Below are 23,296 nucleotides of genomic sequence, written 5' to 3'. Positions count from 1 at the left end.
TCTCTAAAGTATGCCATATTTTTCTGTAAATTATTGTTGGAATGGAAAGATAAGACAATACGGATATATACATTCAACATACGGTACATACGTACTGTATTTGTTTATTATAACAACAAATCCACAAATGGCATTATTAACATTCTTTCTGTTTAAGTGATCCATGGATAGTAAGACTTGTAGTTCATAAAAGATAAATGTTATAGTTACAAGTTATAGTAAATTTATATTAAAACCCCTCTTCATATTTTCGTTTTAATAAAATTTGTACAATTTTCAATCAAAAGTAGAGTTAATATAATAATAAGAAGAATAAAAATAACAATAATAAGAATTGAGTGACCAAACTCTGAGTAATGCCAGTTCACTTTGCATTGTTGTTTAGCTGTGTGAGAATAGGGTCTCATTAATACAGACTGAAGTGCTTTTCTTTTTGTGAACATTATTTTTTTTGAGAGCTAGCAATATTATTTTTGTTGTGCTTTCACTAAATGATACTTCTGTTTGTTGTGAAGGAGTTGCAGAAGCTTATGCCAATAAACGGCGCAGCCCAAAGAACGCCTGTGTCCACTCGCCTTTATAAAACATATATCTCTGTGCATATCTTACCCAAAATACAACAAGAGACACATAATTGCCACTAAAAAAAGCAAACTTACCGAAATATGTATGGAGTACAAAGCAACAGCATAAACGTCTCACAACTACTAATTCTCCCACTATTAGAAGGAATAACATTAGTATGGAACGGCGCTGCGCTGCCCCCAAGCGGCCGGTAGCATTCTCTTCACTCTTAATGTCCATAAACGGCCTCATTGAAATCTGTTTGAGGCAATGCGAGAGCGGCTCATTCAGTGCACGCGTTAATTGCGTCAAATATTAAACGTGATTAATTTAAAAAATTAATTAACGCCGTTAACGCGATAATTTTGACAGCCCTAATATATATATAAACTAGGGCTGTCAAACGATTAAAAATTTTAATCGAGTTAATTACAGTTGAAAAATTAATCGCAATTAATCGCAATTCAAACCATCTATAAAATATACCATATTTTTCTGTAAATTATATATATATTCTGTCAAATAAATTGTTGGAATGGAAAGATAAGACACAAGATGGATATATATACATTCAACATACGGTACATAAGGACTGTAGTGGGCATTTCACTCTACTGTCATTTAAATCTGTCTATGCTGTCCTCACTCCGACGCGTCTACTTTTTCCAAAGCTAGACAGCTAGTGAACGACGACTTAATAATTAGACTTCTTCCTTTTTCATCTGATTTATTAATAAAATGGCCTCAAACCATTGTCCTCTTTAGACCGACGTAAAACTACAAAAAAAAAAGTACACAAGCATTGCATTAGCAACAACGTTAGCTTAGCACGCTATACAGGTTCACTAAACATAAACAAAAAGCGTCTCATACAAAAAATAGAACATTTCGCGTACTAACATAATATGTACATTCTTTACAACAACCATACTTACGGACAAATCTTGTCCAAGGATCATATAAGCACAACATTATCAGCCCGAGACGTCGTGCAGCCATAGTGAACTGGCAAGAAAACAATAAACCATGTCGCATAGCGACCACAAGAGTTCGCTGTTGGACAGCACAAAAAGCTTTGCTGTAAAACTTACCAAAAGGCAGAATACTTTCTGAGCGGGACATGTGCGTTAATTGCGTCAAATATTTTAACGTGATTAATTTAAAAAATTAATTCCTGCGCGTTAACGCGATAATTTTGACAGCCCTAATATAAACCGATTTTTTTTTTTTTTATTGACACGGCCACATTGTGTTGAAGAAACGTATGCGACGACCCGTTGCCGACCATTACGGTACGTGACTTCACCATTCTGTTTCGGTAATACTTCACTCTAATCGGCCGAATGATTTCGTCTGTGTTAAATTCTGCTTTTTTCACTCTTCATAAAGCACAGAATTTAGTTTCTCTAACCGCAACTCGGACCATAACAAACGTAAGCACACAGACTTCCTGTGTCCGTCAACTATATCTGTCCCTCGGGAAATTCAAACCCAAATAACAATACAGTAGTTCCTATTGTTACTGTCGTGTCGACAGCGATGAGCTCTCACAGATTTCCGACTTATGTTCTCATTTTCATTTTACCGTATCAATCCATGGAAGAAACATTTAGTCATCATGATGAAACGAGCAAGTTATATTTCTGTATCTGTACACGAGCTCTGTTTTCTTGTATTCTTCTATTTATTGGTGCTAAAATTAGGGTGCGCGTTATAAACGGGTACAATAATTTTCCCCTAGATATTACAAGTAAATTTGGGGTGCGCATTCTACATGGGTGCGCCTTATATTCGGGAAATTACGGTATTTCCTAACATGAAATTAAAACAATCGTATTTCTGGTTTTCTGTGGTCTATCGGTGCCAAATAAAAAATGGGAAAGAAATTGAAATCTGCGCTTTTGAATCATGTTCACAGCAGGAGGACGGTGCTTCAAAGACGTCACATGATTTAACAGGCTGGCTAGATGATAGGACTTCTGACTGCAAGTTTGTGTGGGTCATGTGACTGTAATGTTACATGTGACTGGTATCATGGCGTCATGTGATTGATTTTAGTTGCTATAATTGGTAAAATTGGTACAGCCGCTAAAAGCACCGCTGGCAAAAATAAATTAAAATGTGATATGTAGAATAAAGAAGAAAAATGTAATGACTCTAGTGTAGCCGAAAGTATCCGATTGAGAGGAACGTTTCCTCTTTACAAATCTACTCAAGTTAAAAGTATGGCATGGTAAAACAAATCTAAGAAGTGCATTTTTCTCAAAATGTTACTCAAGTAATTGTAAAGGGGTAAATGTAATGCTTTACTACCCATCTCTGTATAGACACATGCAATTGGCCAGTTTTACAAACATTAATTAATCTGATGATAAGTTAAAAAATGTCATAGTCCAACACTATATACTGCAGTGGGGGTTGAACAATTTTTAACACAACTGTATATGTAGAAAGTGTGTATGTTTTTGCACACTTGAGTCTTGTGGTGTCTGTGCAGACTTGTCTGCGTGTGTTTGTGTCATCATACCCTATCCAAAGCTTTAATTTGGAAATCTACTCAGGGATTACTTGTTGGAATACACTCAAAAGATTAAGCATCCTCTATGTTTTACGTCCTCCATCCTGACCTGCTTAATATCTTGTCTCCACAGCCAGCCTTAGGAAGTCCCATAAAAAATACAGTAGCTAATGATCATTTTGTTCATAAAATATATTAGTAATGGGGAGAAAGCTAATGGGACCATTATGAGTCAGTGTTTACATCTACTATTTTTGATTCTTTTTTTGTTAAATTTAAAATATACTGTATATAAAACGAAGGCATCCACATACTGTACGTCCATGTGTAGTTCAAGAGTCAAGACAAACCCACATTACATCAAGTTTCACAGATAATCTTAAAGACCAGAAGGTAAAATTGAATAAAACCTTGATTTGCTTGTCAGTCAACTCGTTCCAGAAAAAGAAACAATCACAACCAACAAGAGTAGCTCAGCAGTAACTTGTAGGTAAACTGTGGAACAGCTGGATCGGTCTGATCTTACTGACCTAAAATGATTCTGTTTCCCCTTTAATGCCCTTAAGCGTATCTGCTTTTCTCTCTGAAATGAACACAAGTCACTGAGTCAGATTTTACTTCTTAGGAGATTAAGTCCCTGTGCTTTTTGGGAGGATAGGTGAGGGGGGAGGGCTGGATTAAACATAACAACATTCAAGCCTCGCTGATCCCCATGGAAACGAAGGAATAACCTCCCACGTCATAAAACAGCTTTATTGTTTTCTAGAGTAGTTTTCAGTTGTAAAATATTGAACAAGGTCCCTATCCAGTAACTAATATAAAATACAGGGAAATAGATCCATTTTTTGCCTTTCTGCACTTTAATCAATGTGCCTTTCAGTTATCATTTAGAGCGAAAATTTAAATATTTTCTACATTGTATTCCGACACATTTTCTTCTCAAAGTTAAAGAACAAAAAATGCCTCTATAATTAAATAGTTTAAAGATGAACACAGTATGATGATTTGATCCTGAAATACCTTAAGAATATTTCGCCATTTTGTGGGTTCTTCCAGATTCGAGGACATTTTACGTCCCACCCACCCTTCAAAATGTTTAAATGACCCACACACAAAATAAAAGTAAAGGGCATTCCCCCCCAATGACCAAATTAAATTTAAAAAACTGTTAATATTACATTTCAGTTTCATTTTTGGGTTATTATTTGTTTCACTGCTGTCTCCTGTAACTGTGGGAACATTTGTTCAAATAAAAATAACTTTCAAATATTTATTATTATCTATGAAACCTCTTTTCCACAACATGGATGCAACCCTATTTACCATAACCTTTTTACCTTGGTTGAAGAAGAAAGGAGTGAATCACATTAAATGCTAGACTTTATATCTTCAAACAGAAGGAGATAGGATATACAGTAAACTGTATCTAAGAGATTTGTTGTTTTATGTTTTAGCGTAATGGGCGAATTGAGCAGTTTTACTAACTGTGACTTTTAAAAACCACAGTTTGAGCGCAGCCAATATAACCAACTAAAGTCATTTAAATCCACACCCTCCCCTGTTACCTCCGGTGTGCTTCAGGGCTCTGTCCCGGGGCCCTTACGCTTCATCATATACCTACTTCCCCTTGGCAATATTTTTCGTAAATTCAACATCCACTTTCACTGCTATGCTGACGACACCCAACTCTACCTCACTTCTGAACCTTCTTCCTCTCTCCCGCCCTCATCTCTGACTGACTGTATCACTGAAATAAAAATCTGGTTTACCCACAATTTCCAAAAACTTAACAGTAATAAAACTGAGGTGCTCCTCATTGGCTCTAAATTCACCATCTCGAAAAACCATAACATATCCATTACCAATGACAACTCCACTGTTTCACCCTCCCCTCAAGTCAAGAGCCTAGGAGTAATCCTCGACAACCCACTTTCCTTTCAATCGCACATCAATAACATTACCCGGATTGCACACTTTCACCTACGCACCATTAATCGCCTCTGCCCTTCCCTCACCCCACATTCTGCTGCAATCCTGGTTCACAGCCTTGTCACTTCCCGCCTGGACTACTGCAACTCCCTCCTCTTCGGGCTCCCTCGTAAAACTCTTCATAAACTCCAACTGGTCCAGAATTCAGCTGCCCGCATCATAACCCGTACCCCGTCCATCCACCACATCACTCCAGTCCTCCAACAGCTTCACTGGCTCCCGGTCCACTTTCGAATACAGTTCAAAGTTCTCCTCCTCACATTCAAGGCCATCCATAACCTCTCCCCTCCATACCTGTCTGATGTCATTCATGTTACTACTCCCTCCTATGCCCTTAGATCAGGGGTGGGCAAACTATTCCACAAAGGGCCACAGTGGGTGCGGGTTTTTGTTCATACTCATCATGAGGACAACTTGTCACCAATCTGGTTTCTTACAAGTGCAATCAGTTGATTGCAGTCAGGTGCTTCTTGTTTCCACTGAAACCTCATTGGTTAAACTGTCTGTGCTGAATCAGTTGGAACAAAGACCAGGACCCACTGCGGCCCTCGAGGACCGGTTTGCCCACCCCTGTCTTAGATCCTCCTCCTCCATACAACTGTCTGTCCCCCCCGCTCGCCTCAGCACCATGGCACGACTTTGGATTTCACTCCCACCTGACCTCAGGAACACAGATTCCCTCCCCCTTTTTCAAACAAAACTCAAAACTCACCTGTTTAGACTAGACTATACACAATAATCACTTAGTTCTGGTCGTTTTAATCGTCCCTATATCTCTTTTAGTATTTTAAATTTCCTTATACCTTACATACTTTCATTTCCTCACTTTTAATATTTTTAAATGATTGTACGGCAACCTTGAGTGCCAGAAAGGCGCCTTTAAATAAAATGTATTATTATTAGTAGTAGTAGTAAATCAAAATAGCAACTGGAACATGCCTATTTATTTCATGTTAAATAAATCCCAGGTTGTTAGCTACTGACTCTTCTACATTTCATTTAGGATAAATACAATATTGTATTGTTCATAGAGCCGGGCATTTTACTGAAAATTATACCGTTCACGATGACTGACGTAATTTTGACCATGTCAGTAAATTCGGTTTTCTAATTAAACACAATCAAATATTCTTTCCACTCCGATTTCACAATATTTTGTTCAGATATGCTCATTCCTCTTTAAAAAAAGTACCCAGTGTGCCTACGTGTGAAGTCATGAGGCAATCAGGAAATCAAACAAACAGAAGCCCGGTATGCTAACACTAGCAGCTAACACTACAAGTGAACATGATGGAGTCAGATAATAGTGAAAGGGCTACTGGTAGCCAGGCCACAGGCATTTCAAGTATAGCATTAGTCGACACTCATAGTGTGGTGTTGGGGCCAAGAAAGAACTCAACGTCGGTTGTATTTTGGATTCGAGAAGGACGACAAACCATGGAGACCTACATCAGTTTCACAGTCCATTTCAAAGACAACATATGGGAGATGCGCACCCCGGCTGCTGGATACAACTTATATTTCGGACGACCCAAGTGGTTGAAATAATAGCTCAGGCCCGGAAACAAATGCTCTCTGCGTGGAATGTGAGGTGGCCATTGAAGCGAATAGTATATTTTCTCATATTTACCGAATGACTGTTTATATTACTCTAATACACCTAATATAATCAATCATGGAATAGTATCATTTCTCGGATTTACTGTTTGACTGTTTGTATTACTTTTACACACCCAATATAAATAAATAGCACTTACACCATAGTTTAAAGAAAACAAGCAGGATATAAGGCATTAGAGATACATGACACCTTCTTATCACGGAAGCCCAACGTGTACGTCATGCAACTGACTGATCAAGATTGACACTGATGAGGGAAGACATCTCAAAGCCCAAGTCTGCACCACCAACTCTCGCAATCAGTCCTCCCATACAGTTCAGAACAAATGGCAGGATGTCCTGTCCCAACACAAGGAACACCGAAGAACGCCCGACATCCAACTGATAACACGACTGATAAGACTCCAAGAGCCTCTTTGACGCTGAGGTCGCAAAATCCAAAACCCTTGTTGCCCTGACAACAGTATCTCCTGAATGCTCCTGTCCAATCCACAAACAGACAATATTCCTAAATAACGCCCAAGCACACCCTTCTTCTGTCCACAGCCCGCCCCACGAGAGCCTTCAAAAAGACTGAATGTTGAACTAATCGTTGTCATTTTTCTCGGGAACCTTTTGTTGACTTGTGGTATGGTGACCCTGAATCCTCACCTGGGTCCCTTTGTGGTATATGATTGCTGTCGATTCAGAATAAATTGTCAACTTGTGTTTCGAAGCCTTTTTCCAGCTTTCAAAATTGAATCAGTACAAGAGGTTAAGACTATGGCGAACGTGCAGAGTTTGGCCTTTTGGCCAGGTTGTCGAGTCCTCACTGGCCCAGGTCATTGGATCTGCGCCAGCGCAGGTCCGGCGGTTTGGCTGGCTTGATTCCAGCAGTCTGGCTAAAAGGTCAGATTCCTTCACCATCAACACCAACAGCGGCTCTACGTAACGTTGTCGAAGTGGCTGAACTTAATGAGCCAATCAGTATGTCGCGTTACTTTGTATCTATGTGTGTGTGACTTCTCTGATAGCTTTTACAATGGATCAGCTCAGCATTCAGCATAAAGTATAATCCTTGAGTGTAGCCTAGACTATGACCGTTTAATGGCCACAGCTATTTTTCTGTTTGTGCTTGCTTTATTCTGTGTCATTACTGCCATCATAAAATCGTAAATGTGTCAATGGCATAAGAGTTAGTGCAGTACACTAAAGTATATATGCATGCGTCTACTTCAGGAAAATGCTCCTAAAAAAAAAATTAGGGAGTTAACGTGCTTCTGTTACGCAGTAGGAACTTCAAGTAAACACTTGTGTTGAGTCCTCTGTTTGAAGTGCACTGTACACAGTGGCCATAGCAATATTTACAATGTTGTACATTGTTCAAGTCATACAAGCCATTTTAAATGTTGATACTTGAATGCTTATTGTTTACAAGATATTTTATATACTTAACGTTTACACTGAATGTACAATTGTTAAATATGTTCAATTGAAAGCTGGTAAATAAATCAATGAGAAATGGTTAATTTGTATTTCATGCATTTAATCAGATTTTCAAATTATACATAAAGCAGTCTGCTTGTGGGAATTTATCGTCATTTATCATTATTGAGGTAAATCTGCCCAAATTACCGTGATAAGTACTAAAGGCCATATCGCCCAGCCCTAATTCTTCACATATTTTTCTTTTAGACAAAATTAAAGGCATAAAACTCAAGTAGAGGAGGGAGTTAATACTTTACTGCCTGGCATGCCTAGCAGTATTTTGCAAATACAGTAATCCCTCTGTTTTCGTGGTTAATGGGGACCAGAACCCACCGCGATAAGTAAAAAATCGCAAAGTAGCGCACCCCTCCCCCCAAAAAAAGAAAACATTTGTGTGTGTGTGTGTTCAATGTATCTATTCAGATTCAGCATTGGAATGAGATACATATAAGACATGCTTTTTTCACTTTTATTTTTCCGCAGTATAATTAAAAAACAACAACAAAATTTATGTATATATTTTAACATATGTTTTTTAAGCACTTCAAATGTAATACTAATAAGTTTTCAACATGTTACTGTCCCACCAAGTTATTTTTAAACAATAATAAAGCAGAAAAATGCTTCATGGAGTGAGTCCATTCATATCCGCTCAAGCTGCTCACTTACACACAATGAGTTGCCACAGCAAATGTTTAACAAGCTAAACGATGATTGAAACATGCGTCGCTTTGAAGTTTCGGCTTCCAAGCATCTATTGCAAGATCAAGCCTTAACGTCTGTCAATCATCGTTAACTTTATTAAGCAACTCCAATGCACTGCCAGACCAAGAAAAGCAGCATGAGAGAGAGGTAGACTATGTGATCGGATCAGGACAGCCCATCTGTATTTATTTAATTATTTTTTGATTGGGGGAAAAAAAAAAAAAAAACGCAATGGACTGAGGGCGCGTGTGGTTTGCTGTCCCTGGTTGTAATTGTGGTTGTTTAATTTAGTTGACCTGTCTATTTCCGTTGTGTGAAAGACCTATTGCAAGTTTAATTTTGGATACTTGCTAAAATGAAATTAATAATACATCAACATCCTCATCAAACAAGTACAAGTGCTGCTTATTCTTGTACAACACAACGTCGCCACAATATTGACCGAAAGAACACAACCCTAAGCTGACTGTCTTGTCAGTGGATATTTCATTCAAGTTGTGTCAATCTAACCACAAATACAATAGTTTCGTTACATAGCAAATATGTTCATAAACGAGAGATTTTAGGCTTTTTTTTTTACCATTAAAAATATTAATTTCATAACACATAATATGAACATTTAATTGCATGTGCTGTGATTATTGGGGAATCTGCCCAAGGTCACCCCACCTCTTTTCAGTTTTCAGCTTGGAAAATCAACCCTGCATAGGCTGAGTGGCACAGATAATGGACGGAGCTTTGAGATAGGGGTTGATTTATTCTTTGAAAAGTGCTAAGTGCTGTATGAGGCAAGAAAGTTCAACATCTTAGGGTTCATGCCTCATTTAGCAAGCACACTAGTAATTCATTTAAAACCCATCCTCCACTTGGTCTTAGGTTGGAATATGAACTGCAATGTCATAAATGAATTGATCATCTACAGTATGTCAGTTTATGGACGTCTCTTATGCTGTATTTAAAGCCCAGTTGTAAAATTATACAGATTAAACTCATATTAGTGGTATTATTATTCTATTTTTAACCTTTGTTAGGAATTTTTGGCATAAGGCCTAGGGGTGTAACGGTTCACAAAAATCTCGGTTCGGTACGTACCTCGGTTTTGAGGTCACGGTTCGGTTCATTTTCGGTACAGTAAGAAAACAAAATGCAAAATATAAATGTGCTAGTTGTTTATTACACACTTTTGAGCTTTCAACAATAGGAACATTAGCCTACACAAAGCTAGAATTCTGCTCAAAAATAGAAAATACAATATTCTGAAATGTTGATACAGTATTTTGAAAAACAAAATAAAAATAACTTTGGCTAAGACTTTTTCTTTAAAATAAATACCTGATATGCAAAATTGAACAGTTGCAACACTGAAGTGAAGAGTTGTTCCAGCTATATTCTTTTTAGTGATGCACGATAATACATTTTTCAACCGATACCGATAACCGATAATTTCCTCCTCATTCCAACCGATAACCGATAATGTCAAGCCGATAATTCTGTTAAAAGATTTATGTAAAACTTTAAAGTATACACAAAAGAAAATATTACTGTGCAAAAATATAATTTACTGCTCTTTTTTTCAACATAAAATATGAACAAGTCGTCAATTCAAACATCTAAATAATGACAGATTGTCTGACATTGTGTAATGGTAAACCTTTGGCAACAATTACTTACAGAGTAATTACCTAAGTTGCACAAAAATGCCTTTAAAAGTAAGCCATTCCTAACATATATAACATTAATACACTGCAAAACACACCTCCTTAAAACTAGTCAGTTTTAAGTGTAAATCTATTGGCAATAAGTGAAATTATCTGCCATCGCTTCAAGTGTATTTCTCTCAGATTTCTTGGAAGAAAAATAGCTAGCTGAAAATAATCTTAACAGCCTTGTTTTAAGCAAAACATTATTATACTTAATCCTAAAAAAAAAAAAAAAAAACAACAACTTGGAAGAAGGAAAGATTTTGAATAATATTTGTGGCTACAGAATACAGAATTTGATTATCTACTGTGACTAACTGAGCAGAGAAATAAGTTAAACAATTTGAAAAGTGATTGCTAATGTTATATGCTTTGTTGCACACTGTGAAAATGATTAACTCAAAAGAGCGAGATGTCATGTACCCGTTCTGCAGCGCTTTGTTTACATTTGCGGCTTTTACGACATTTGCTTTACAGCAGCTAAACTGCTACACGGCAGTACTATTTGGACGGAGTTGGAGCTCGCATCCACGTGCGTGTTGTTTTGTGCCTGAGTTTTGTTAAGCCGAAAATAAAGGCAGCGTTACAAAGTCATCTGACCGCTCGTCATTTTACATACTGAATGCATTATTGACCGGCTGACTTAGTTTTCTCCATGTTTAAATTATCGTCTAACCACTGTGCCGTCATGATAAGCTTGCTTACTGGACATCACTTTTTCATGAAGAATGGTGGTCGTATAAACTGCATTATTTTTTTTATCCAGGGCTTTGGTTCTCGGGTCATTTAGGTAAAAAAAATAAATAAATAATGTGTCTCGTCTCGGCGGCAGCTACGTTCGTACCGGATAATCCGTCAGGTGGGACATTTCACGCGGGGCGGCTATTTTTCGGCACAACACCGGCTGGTTCGCCGCGGCGTATTCGGGTCCTGGCTCTGCTCGCACGCCGTGGGGGAACGCTCGAGAAACCGGGGTGTTCACCGGAGGTCGCGAGGCGGCGGCGGCCTGCCGGACCGGCCAGAGCGGCGGGCTCCATCGGAAGACGGCTACTTGCCGACTATCGGTCTCCAGTCGTGCCGGTGTTTAGCCTTACATGCGAATTTACCACCCGCCTTGGGCTACATTCCCAAACAGCACCGACTCTGTATCGTCACAAGCCCTGTAGTTTAACTTAGTGTTTTCAATAGCTTTAGCATTCCCGCTAGCAGCAGCCTCGTATTCGTTCCAAAAATCTTTGTGATGCAGTTTTAAATGTCTGCTGGTTTAGTGGTTTTGAATGAGGACGCTTTCTTTGTGCCTCGTGGAACTTCTACGGTACATGTTTCGCAGATGGTGAGAGCGTCGTTTTTTTTTTTTTAGTAACAGCCGCCATAATATTCAACTACTTCTTGTCGTGTAACTCCGCCTCCTCAACCCCTCCTCCCTCAGGGGCTTCAGAGAGGGGAGGGGTTGAGGAGGCGGCGTGCTGAATTCTTCGGTTGCGCACATTTGGAGGCTAAATCAAGTATATAATTATCGGTTGAATTTTTTTATTATCTGGATTATCTGTGTGACGTCATAATTGCATTATCGGCCGATAATTATCGGTGACCGTTATTATCGTTTATCTTTAATTCTTTTTTAAATTGAATTCCCCACCCAGAGGGCCAACCATCTTCCATGTTAACATTTAACCGTTACCCACGCTGCTCACTGCACTTCTGAGTGGTGCGACGGCCCTGGCCGTTTAATTGTTATCTTTGTTTGAGACTGTCAATAATCTGATCGCCACGTCCGCCAGCTGGCTGCATCCCCTCCCAACGTGCCGTACTCTGATTGACGCCAGACGGGCCACCCAAATTAGCCGCTGTCTGACATGTATCCATTATGCAGCACTTTGTTTACATTTGCGGCAATAACGACACTTGCTTTACGGCAGCTAATCCGATACACGGTAGTACGGCTCTGGGTAATACTATTAGGCCATTGTTTGAGCTTGCATACCCGCGTGTGTGTTGTATTGTGCCTGAGTCTTGTTAACCAAATAAAGGCAGCGTTAACAAAAGTCATCTGACCGCTCGTCATTTTACAGTCAACACTCAGAGTTCGCATTTGACAGCATACGTGCCGCTTACCTCCTTGCCAGCTGTTTGCTCGCCATTCATTCACCTGTGCATTTGATCGCTATTTTGTTACACTCCCGCTTTTTCGGTGAGGTATTTTGTGTTCATTCGTTATTGGATCATTTTTGTTCACCACTGTAAATAAGAGCACCGCAGCAGTAGAGGTAAACTGCCGTTTTCGTTCAACCCGTTTTGTTTAGTGTAGAAGCCAGGGTAGTGGCTGTATTGTTTTTTCTTTTTTACGATCAGGGTTTACTTAGCGGGTGGGGTTCAAGTTTAGTTTCATTTTGTTTGTTGTTTTGGCCTGGGCTTATGCTGAAGCCAGCTTCTTCCGCATTTTGTATATTTTGTTCATTGCGAGTTCGACTTGTGTGAATAAATTTGTGTCCACTAGCAACTTGTGTGCGTGGCTTGTTTTATGTTATGCCCTTAGCAGCCGTTCGTGGGACGTAACAGTGGGATTATGGGAAGCATAAGCGGGCATTCCGCGCTTGCTTTAAATGTGTCAAATATTTTAACGTGATTAATTCAAAAAAATTAATTACCGCTCATTAACGTGCTAAATTTGACAGCACTTTAAATTCTGTCAGAAACTCGTTCGGTACGCCCCCGTACCGAACCGAGGACCACGTATCGAAACGGTTCAATACAAATACATGTACCGTTACACCCTTAATAAGGCCAATTCAATATGTATCTACACAGGATACCATTCGATACAAAAAAAAATGTTTAACACTTTCAGACCTGAGCATGCTGCTCAAGGACATGACGCGTTCGCGTCTCTAAATCAATAAATACACTGAATTTAGCTCCTATTGCCACTTCTGAGACATGATTGGACAAAACATCGAAGTCAAATCATGAAGTTTAGCATGCCCTTTTTGCTATTTTTGGCTCTTTGAAAACGGCTGAGACAAAACACAACTTCAAAAAGGCAAACGTAAGTGATGTGTTTTGCTTGGTGCACCTGAACGCACCCACCTACAGGGAGAGAAAGGTGTGGTAAAGATTTTACTTTTTCTTTTCATGTTTTCTTGTCGACATCAACTGCGAAGACGGAGGTCGGAGGATGACCGTCAAGATCGTAGATATTCTCCAGCCGTATTGTCGAACCAGTTCACGGATGCGCACACCACGCTGATATTTTTCTATCATTTCCTCTGTCACTTCAACGGTAAGCATCAGCTTTTCCTTTTTTTCACCACCTGCACTGCCCTTCTAGGAACCTGTGTTGATTTCTCTCACAAGAAAATCCACCTTGCGTCCGTCTTACGGCAAAACAAAGAAACTGTGTCATAAATTGTTGTATTTTGAGCATGTTGTCGGATGTAGAAACAAATGGCGAGTCAAATTGCACATCGGATTTCTATAAAATCGTGTGTCGAAGCGATCGTATGTCGAGGTACCACTGTACTTAGGAAGGCTTTATACTATTTTGAAGTTGGTCTATGACTGCAGTCATACCGCTACTTCCTCCTTGCTACTTGCTAACACCTGTCATGTGACTGCTTACAGTGTTATTCAAAAATAAATGTGAGCTTTCATAGTGTTCCAAAAAAAGAAAACAATGTGAAACATCGGATAACCGATTCCTAACCTCGCGATGGCTGATGCAAAGCTAAACAATCGTATCTCTGAATTACTGGTGGATTTTATATTGATTGAGGATCTCGCTGTTGATTTCTTTTCTTTTTCTTTTCCTAACCAATGGATACAGTTGTATGAAAAAGTATCTGAACCTTTTGGAATTTCTTACATTTCTGCACCAAAAAAAAAAAACAAACAAAAAAAAAACACCTCGAATGTGATCTGATCTTTGTCAAAATCACACAGATGTAAAAACAGTGTCCGCTAAAACCACCCAAACATTTATAGGTTTTCATATTTTAATGAGGATAGCATGCAAACAATGGCAGAAGGGGGGAAAAAAGTAAGCGAACGCTCTGCCTTAGGAGACTTAAAGCGCAACTGAAACCAATTTTTACCAAACAATTTAAGTGTGGTGTGTGCCCAATCACTGATGAGTGGTTTAAACCTGCCCTCCCCTCTCCATTATAAAACACACACTTGGTCAGAATAGTCTTGATGAGAAGCATTGTCTGATGTGCATCATGTCTCGGTCAAAAGAGCTGTCTGAAGACCTGCGATCAAGGATTGTTGATTTGTATAAAGCTGGGAAAGGATACAAAACCATCTCTAAAAGTCTGGATGTTCATCAATCGACAGTCAGAGAAGTTGTCAAAAAATGGAGAAAGTTTGGCACTGTTGCTTCTCTCCCAAGGAGTGGCCATCCACCAAAGATGATGCCAAGAGTTCCGCGCAGAATACTCTGAGAGGTAAAAAAGAACCCTAGAGTGTCTGCTAATGACTTACAGAAATCACTGGCACAGTGCAATATCTGTGCACACATCAACTAGTGTATGTCAAACTATGGCCAAGAATGGTGTTCATGGGAGGACTCCACGGAGGAAGCCACTGCTGTTTAAATAAAAAAAAACATTGTTGCTAGTTTAATGTTCGCAAAAAGGCACTTGGACACTCCACAGAGGTTTTGTCAAAATATTTTGTGGACTTATGAAACCAAAGTTGAATTGTTTGGGAGTAACATACAACGTCATGTGTGGAGGAAAAATGGAACAGCTCACCAACATCAACACCTCATCCCCACTGTGAAGCATGGTGGAGGAAGCATCATGATTTGGGGCTGTTTTTCTAACTCGGGGCCTGGACACATTAATGGAAGAATGAATTCAAAAGTTTATCAGGATGTTTTGCTGGAAAACCTGGGGCAGTCTATCAGACAGTTGAAGCTAAAAAGAGAATGGATGCTACAACAAGACAATGATCCAAATTACAGAAGTAAATCAACTTCAGAATGGTTTCATAAGAACAAAATACAAGTTCTGGAGTAGCCAAGTCAAAGTCCAGTCTTGAACCCCATTGAGAAGGTGTGGCATGACCTACAGACAGAGATTCATGTTGGACATCCCAAGAATCTGACTGAACTACAGCAGTTTTTTAGAGAACAATGGGCCAATATTAGTCCTGATCGATGTGCCAGACTGATCTGCAGCTACAAGACGTGTCTGGTTGAAGTTATTGCTGCCAAAGGGGTGCACAAAATATTAAATGTGATGGTTCACTTAGTGATTTCTCCCCCTTCTGTCATTGTATGCCTACTAGCCTCTAGTGATGGGTCTGTGAGACCTCATGAAGCGTGTCGACACAGTGACACACTGTGTTGACACAGTGTGGATACTGTGTCATTGAATACTGACATCTGCTGGACATAAAAAATCGCTACAGGCAACCCACTTGACAGACTGACACTGAATTGACGACATAGTAAAATCAAATCATTTAAGTATTTGCATTCATAATGCATTATTCCATATCTTTAAATTATGTGAACATATATTATAATGTGAAAATGTAAGTAATAATGAATGGGTGAATGAGGATGCTTGTGGACTTTTTGTTCTGATAAAATTTCATTTAAAAACATAGTTTTTTTATGTTTAAAATTTAGTTGGTTCTTTTTTATTTATTTATTTATTTTAAAACAAGCAATTTCACCTGCTGTGGACAACACACACTCGCATGGAACCAACGATGGCAGCATGCACAAGAATTCCAGTTGAAAGAGGTTTGTATAAGATGTCCATTGGCTCCTCCAGTATTGAAGAAAATCTGCATTGCGTGCCATTTCGGCTCAGCCATTCATCGTTGCACTTTTGCAATCTCATCTACAGTTGCAGTACCTCCTTGACTCCCCACTTCGTCATCTAAGTGCTACCATAGCCCATCAGAAAAAAAAATTGAAGTGGACAGTAAACAAATTATAGCTTAATTACCGATTCCTAATAAATTACCGAAAAAGCTACTGTGGGAAAGTAAATGAACGGCTCTATACCTGTGTTTATCTGGGGATTATCAGAAATTTAATTTTCATGCTTGGCCCAATAATGTTTCAGCATTGAGGAGGTGGCTACTGTTTGTATATGACAGGTTGAAAGTACAAATGCTACATTTCACCTGCAAAAAAAAATAACGGTATAACCGCGACACGATCTGTATCACATTCAGTTCAGGACCTGTACCTACGCGCACGACGCGTCAAGCACGGAAGGCGTGTGCTCTGCCCACTCTGCCAGCAGGTTAAATGTCATTTTGTTTCTTCAAGGCATCAAAAGGGATACTTCCACGCACCGCAAATGATGGACCTGCGTATGACCGTCACACTAATAAACTAAGAGTTACCTTAAAATTCATTGTATTTTGAATGGAAGATGACAAGTACGTTTTCCCTGTGTTACGTCCATTTCCGCAGCATGTAGACAATTAGGAAGTAACCCTGAGATGTGGATTGTTTCAGCAGCTCCATCGCGTTGACAGACGCTCTTCCGTTTGAACCAGTTTGCCGCGTCATGACTGTGTCGACACAGTTCAATGAGTTCATGCATCGGTCACGTGATTTTCTTGTAGCGATACGCGCACCGACGCAGGGGTTGCTTCATGAGCTCGGTGCGCGCGCCGGCATATTAGTACCACTGAACCCATCACTACTAGCCTCATTAAAAAAATATGAAAACCTGTAAATGTTTGTGTGGTTTTAGTTAAAGCACTGTTTTTTCATCTGTGTGATTTTGACAATGATCAGATCACATTTGATGGTGATTTTATGCAGAAATGTGAGAAATTCCAAACGGTTCAGATACTTTTTCATACCACTGTATAGGTCAAATCGTATTTTTGTCACAACTCTACTAGCAACCCTATTTAAGATTAACAACCATGAAGTAAGGGAAAATGTCCCTAAAGAAAAAATGTAATCATCCTTTTTTGCCTTTTCTCCTCTAACCAATAAAAACACCTTCAGTCAAAGAAGGCATTTGATAAAGCGGGAATTCAAATTGACACAGATGGGTATTTAGTTCACTATAACCCCTGAACTAGGCCTGGCACGGTGAAAGTCATCCTGTTGTGCTTGTTTCAAAAGCATTTGCAGATTTATAGGATTATTCCGTATGTAGGCTGAGTAGCAATATTTGGATGGTGTCACACATTTCCTCTGACAGGCACTCTGTGACACCACAAAGTCCTTCTCTTCTCTGCAGGCGGTCTCTTTGTACATGTTGAGCTTTTGTGATCGCATTTAATACAAAATACAGCACAGTTTAATTTCTTGCGAATCTATTTCATTTGGTAATAGCAATCTATTATGTATTTACAATGACTGTAGGTCTTATAAAAAATCAAACTTGAGGACACGTATATTCTCGACTGTAGTAACAGAGTATCCATCCAGTGATCGAGTCTCCTCTGGTTCAAACTCATCATTATGTGGAGCTTTTGAGATGATGAAATCTCCAGAAAAACCCTCTCCAGCTGGCAAGTCCATGCCTCTCAGTACAGGGTGCCAGTGGCACTCTGGTGATAATCCACACTGCATGTCGTCTTGTGCACAGCCTTTCTCACGCTACAACTCTCCCTCATAACACCACCCCACCCCCACACACACTAACGCGATCAGTCCTCTATACATTATGTCATGAACTCAATTATGGTACCACATCATATCGTCTTTGTCTCCCTTTGTGCTGGTTCTGCAAAGACTTTTTGCACCAAGCCTGAGGCCCGTAAACATGACACGCATCTGATCAAAAGCTGCTAGATGTTCTACTGTTATATAACGGGATGCAGATTATTTACAAGTAGCAACTTACCCTGCATCACTGCCATATCCACATATTAAAGCATCCTTTGCTCCTTCAACTTTGTAAAAATTATCTAAGGGAGATAGGAACAAGAAAAGTGTTTCCTTAAATGTCACACTGCATGTTGAGAAATATAAAAGCATAATAATTTGGACTGACCGTCACTGGTGAGAAAGTCTTCCATGGAGTTCCAGGTTCTGTTGTTACAGGTGAAAGACATATTCGGACTATAGGAAGAGTTGACGCACTGCGTGAGGCTGCGGACACATTTTTGACGCAACAGTCCCATAAAAAGCTGCAGACCAATAAGGGCAAACACGCTGAGGCAAAAGACGGTTAGGATCATCACATCTGCTAGTTTCTTCACAGACTGGATCAGAGCTCCTACAATGGTCTTGAGACCTGCATGGATGAGAGGATTCAATATGGGGGTAGTTGGCGTATACAGTTGATGGAAAGAATGAAAGCAGAGGTAATAGATGTGTATTACCTGGTATAACTGAGATGGTTTTCAGGGCTCTTAGCACTCTGAAGGTCCGTAATGCAGAGACATTTCCAAGGTCTATAAATTCTGTCACATATCTTGATATTGAGGTAGAGAGTACAGAAAAGTTTGCTTTCTATGTGATTACAACAGTTATCAAGTTAAATCAATAAAAAGGTATCAAACAGTTCTACAACTGAGTTCATAATAATAATTATTTTGATTAAAAAATATATTTCAGTGAATAACAAAGTGTAATTAGCATATCCATCTAACATCGAACAAGAATTTTTGTTTAGCTAAATGGGCCAGCAGTAACAACAACTTTTAGTTGAACTGACACAAGAACATTATGTGTGTGTATCCTGTATTACTGTAAATAAACATAGTTACTTACGCCATGACAATGACACTGAAGTCCAGCCAATTCCATGGATCCCTCAGAAAGGTAAAAGGAACTATACAGAATCCTCGAGCAAATATCTTTATTGCTGACTCAAAAGTATAAATGGCCGTGAAAGTATATCTGAAAAAAATAAATGAATAAATGGAGGAGCATAAGAAAGGAGAAGGAAGTTTTATTAATGAAAGCCATGCAGCACAAGATGAGACTGAAATGCACTGAAATACACATATGAAATACACTGTTTCACTTAACTGCGCACTGACAACTGACTTAAAAAATTGTGAAATACAGAAAATGTAATGATTTTGTGCAGCAAAAGATTGTGTGGATAAGGTTTAAATTAATTTTCAGTGTTTCATAAAAAAAATTAAAAAAAAAAAAAAAAAAAAAAAAAAAAAAACTAATCATTTATTTCAATAGGTCTTGCATATATAAATTTTAAGAGTTTTTGACATTCTCTTGACCTTATTATGCAATATTTTCTTTTTATTAAGTTAGATTATCTATCTAACCCAGTACTTCTTAAGTAGTGGGGCGGGCCCCCCCAGGGGGGCGCAGAGCCATGCCGGGGGTGGCACATGTGACTTTGGGGAAACTAGAGTAAAGTGTACTTGCACACCCACTCAGTGGGTGGCAGTGGCAGTCTCATTTTCAGAGTGTGCACAGTATTTTTGAACCAAACAAGAGCAGTGAGAGCACACAGCAAAGAGCACTGGAGACATGAGGAACTAGACGAGGATATATGCTGAAGCATATGTAGCTTTTGGTTTTGACTTTTAATACAGTAGGAGACAAGTAAAGACCAGTCGGTGTACTGTGTCTAAAAATGTTTGCAGTGGACAGCGGGAAGCCTAATTAATTAAGATGTCACTTAAAGACATTAGACCCCAATCGCATTCATAAGCCGCTTGATTGTTTTTCAGCAAAAACATGCCGAATATTGCCAACAATCGTCCCCTTTTTGTCAGTGTTACATCAGTAAACCAGCGAGCACTGTTAGCATGCTAGGTGCAAAATAACCCCACATCATAGCAAAGGAGCTGATACTGCCTGCAGCAAAAATAAAATCTGTCCCTCTGGCAATGACACTGTCGTTTTTGTTCAATTTTTCTTTTTTCGGTCAATTGTCAGGCATACTGTTTTGCCTTTGTAAGTTAATGTTGCTAATCAATTTGAAATGATTATTATTAACTGATATTATAAAATTTTATTTTTCAGTGTCAAATGTCAATTGACTATTGGAAAATTTCTCACGGCACACCTGACGATCTCTCATGGCACACTAGTGTTAAACTAATTTTGAAATCGCTACACTGGCTTCCAGTAAGTCAAAGGATAGACTATAAAATACTACTGCTCGTCTACAAAACACTTAATGGCCTTGGACCAAAATACATGCTTGACTTGTTAGAGTCCTATGAGACATCTAGACCCCTAAGGTCGTCTGGAACCGGTCTTCTGCATGTTCCAAGAACAAGAACCAAGCAGGGTGAGGCAGCATTTAGTTATTATGCTCCTCACCTCTGGATCAAGTTACCCGAACGTCTGAAGTATGCTCAAACTGTTAGCTCTTTTAAATCAGGGCTAAAAACGCTTTTGTTTAGCACTGCATATCTATAACTGTCTATATATTTCAATCTACCTGGTTTCTATTCCTCTTGTTTTTATCTCCATTGCTGATTTCAATTATTATTATTATTAGTAGTTTTTGTTTTATTTATTTTATTTATTTTTATTCTGTGATTACATGCGATCTTTTGTCTTCGTTTCTACGTTGTGTTGATTTAAATGTGATTTTTATGATCTTCATGTGATGTAAAGCACTTTGAATTGCCTTGTGTTGAATTGTGCTATATAAATAAATTTGCCTTGCCTTGCCTTGCCTTACTACTACTACTACTACTACTGCTACTACTGTTAACTAGAATTAAATTTAAAATACTCCTTCTTACATTTAAGACCATTAATGGTTTGGGGCCATCTTATCTCACAGATGCTCTGGTTCCATACCACCCCAACATAACACTTCGTTCTCAGAATGCAGGTCTACTGGTAGTTCCCAGGGTGTCTAAAAGTACAGTAGGAGCTAGAGCCTTTAGTTACCAAGATCCTGTCTTATGGAATCATCTTCCAGCTAACATTAAAGAGGCCGACACAGTCTGTACATTTAAGATTAGACTAAAAACGTTCCTATTTGACAAAGCTTATGGTCAGGCTAGTTGAAAACAGACTAGACTCACAGTTCAGTCTACGCTGCCCTAGGAGCTATAATGCAGGGGGAAGTACAGCCACTGAGTCCTATCCCCGGTTTTACACTCTATTTACCACTTGTTCTTACTTTATTTCTCTTTTCTAATTCTAATATCTAGTTGACTAGTTTTTTCATCACTAGCCACCCGGTGTCCCCTCTCCCCCCTCCCCTCTGGGGAGGGGCTACTTTTTCAGCCGCAGCCGCTTGACTATCCTGACCCCAGGCTGGATGGACGCCCCGTGTGCCGCGGCACACTGCTTGAAAAACACTGCATTAGTTTTCAGGACCCATTCTTTTGATGTATTTTAAATCCTGGGTTTGTAATGGGGCTTGATGACCCTTTTCTTCTTTAGACTCTGAATTGACTGCTGTGAGGTTTCCTCTGGGATTATGTTGTGATGTCTAGTTTGTTATCAGTTGTGTATCTGTTATTGTTAATTTTTGTACATCTGAACCCACTTCTAGAAGCTTTCCCCTTTCCACATGTCCTTTCTTCGTTTGACTTCACAAACCGTATTGACCCGAATATAAGACGGTGTTTTTTGCATTGAAATAAGACAAAAAGTGGGAGTCGTCTTATATTCGGGGTCTAGACATTATACCCCTTCACGACGCTAGATGGCGCCAGATATCAATTAAGCGAATGCTAAACTTGAGGAACAATGTTCTGTTATAACAGATCTCAGCTACTCTCAGGTTTAACCAGTTTGCATTATTTTATTGCAATGTTATTCAGATTATTCAGATTTGTTTCAAGACTACAGTTACAGTTAGACCCCACTTTGATGGTTAATGCAGTTATTGCAATTTTGTTGTTTTATCACAATAGATTGGTTTATTTACATTTCAAAAACCAGAAGCCATTCATTTACGAATGTGATTGCACTTTAGTTTACATATTTAAATGTTCAGATATTAAGATTTGAATGAGGCAAAATAACATGCTTTTTCTCTCAAATATATTGTTATAATCATTTGTTTCGGATGTAATGTAATTATTTTCTGTATAAAAATTAATTTGGTGTTCAAAAAGTCTTTTTGCAAACTTGAGTCTTGAAAAAGAGGGGGTCGTTTTATAATCAGGGCCGTCTAATATTCGAGCCAATACGGTAATTTTTCTTCCACATGTAACATATATATAACTGAACTGCAACTCAATGGAATGAGCATTTAGAGTGATGTAGAACTACATGCAAAACATGCTTGTAAACATTTTAGCCACATCTTGCAACATCAGGCATAGACGACACATAAATCGCCCAGCTTGATTACAATTGTAATATAAAAAATTCTGAGAGGACCTGCATCGCGCATTTTATTATACAGTATACATACATGATTCCTCAATTACGACTGGCTAGAGTCAGACTGACTAGAACACGCAATATCTGATTTTAACATTGTGTTTTCAGGGTAAGGAGACATCATACTTTGAGGACTTACTCTAGGTGCTTGGTCCATGGAGCTGGGTCGGACATCGCCATGAAAAAACAATTAGTCAGAATTGTGACCATTATGAATAAGCTGAACAAGGTGGAAACAAGTTAAGGAAAATGTATTGTGAAATATTAAATTTGCACAAAAAATACAGTAACACACAAACAACAGAGAAACAATGTGGTAATCCTATGGAATACATCCATTAGGACAAACAAATCGTCAGGGTGTGTGACAATGGCATTAATACAATAAATGCAGCTTACAGTAAGCAAACCACATTTACAGTATCAAACTAAGGGCTTAATGGAATTTTCTTGCAGATAAATGCA

The 23,296-nt window shown here is 38.9% G+C and overlaps 1 protein-coding gene across 2 annotated transcripts in view; it reads right to left on the bottom strand.

The window, feature by feature from the left end:
- LOC130929588 (sodium channel protein type 4 subunit alpha B-like) overlaps positions 1-23,296 on the bottom strand; it is a 110,434-nt gene that overhangs the window by 66,734 nt on the left and 20,404 nt on the right. For both annotated transcript variants that reach the window (XM_057856864.1, XM_057856865.1), the window contains exons 4-8: positions 22,971-23,061; positions 19,268-19,396; positions 18,877-18,968; positions 18,546-18,788; positions 18,396-18,459 (exon numbers count right to left, since the gene is read on the bottom strand). In XM_057856864.1, the coding sequence (XP_057712847.1) occupies positions 18,396-18,459; positions 18,546-18,788; positions 18,877-18,968; positions 19,268-19,396; positions 22,971-23,061 (619 nt within the window). The remainder of the gene's footprint in view (positions 1-18,395; positions 18,460-18,545; positions 18,789-18,876; positions 18,969-19,267; positions 19,397-22,970; positions 23,062-23,296) is intronic.

Source organism: Corythoichthys intestinalis, chromosome 14, assembly GCF_030265065.1.
Source record: "Corythoichthys intestinalis isolate RoL2023-P3 chromosome 14, ASM3026506v1, whole genome shotgun sequence".
Taxonomy (NCBI): Eukaryota; Metazoa; Chordata; class Actinopteri; order Syngnathiformes; family Syngnathidae; genus Corythoichthys; species Corythoichthys intestinalis.
Note: the sequence above shows the minus strand (reverse complement) of the source record. Positions and strands in the feature narration are given on the sequence as shown.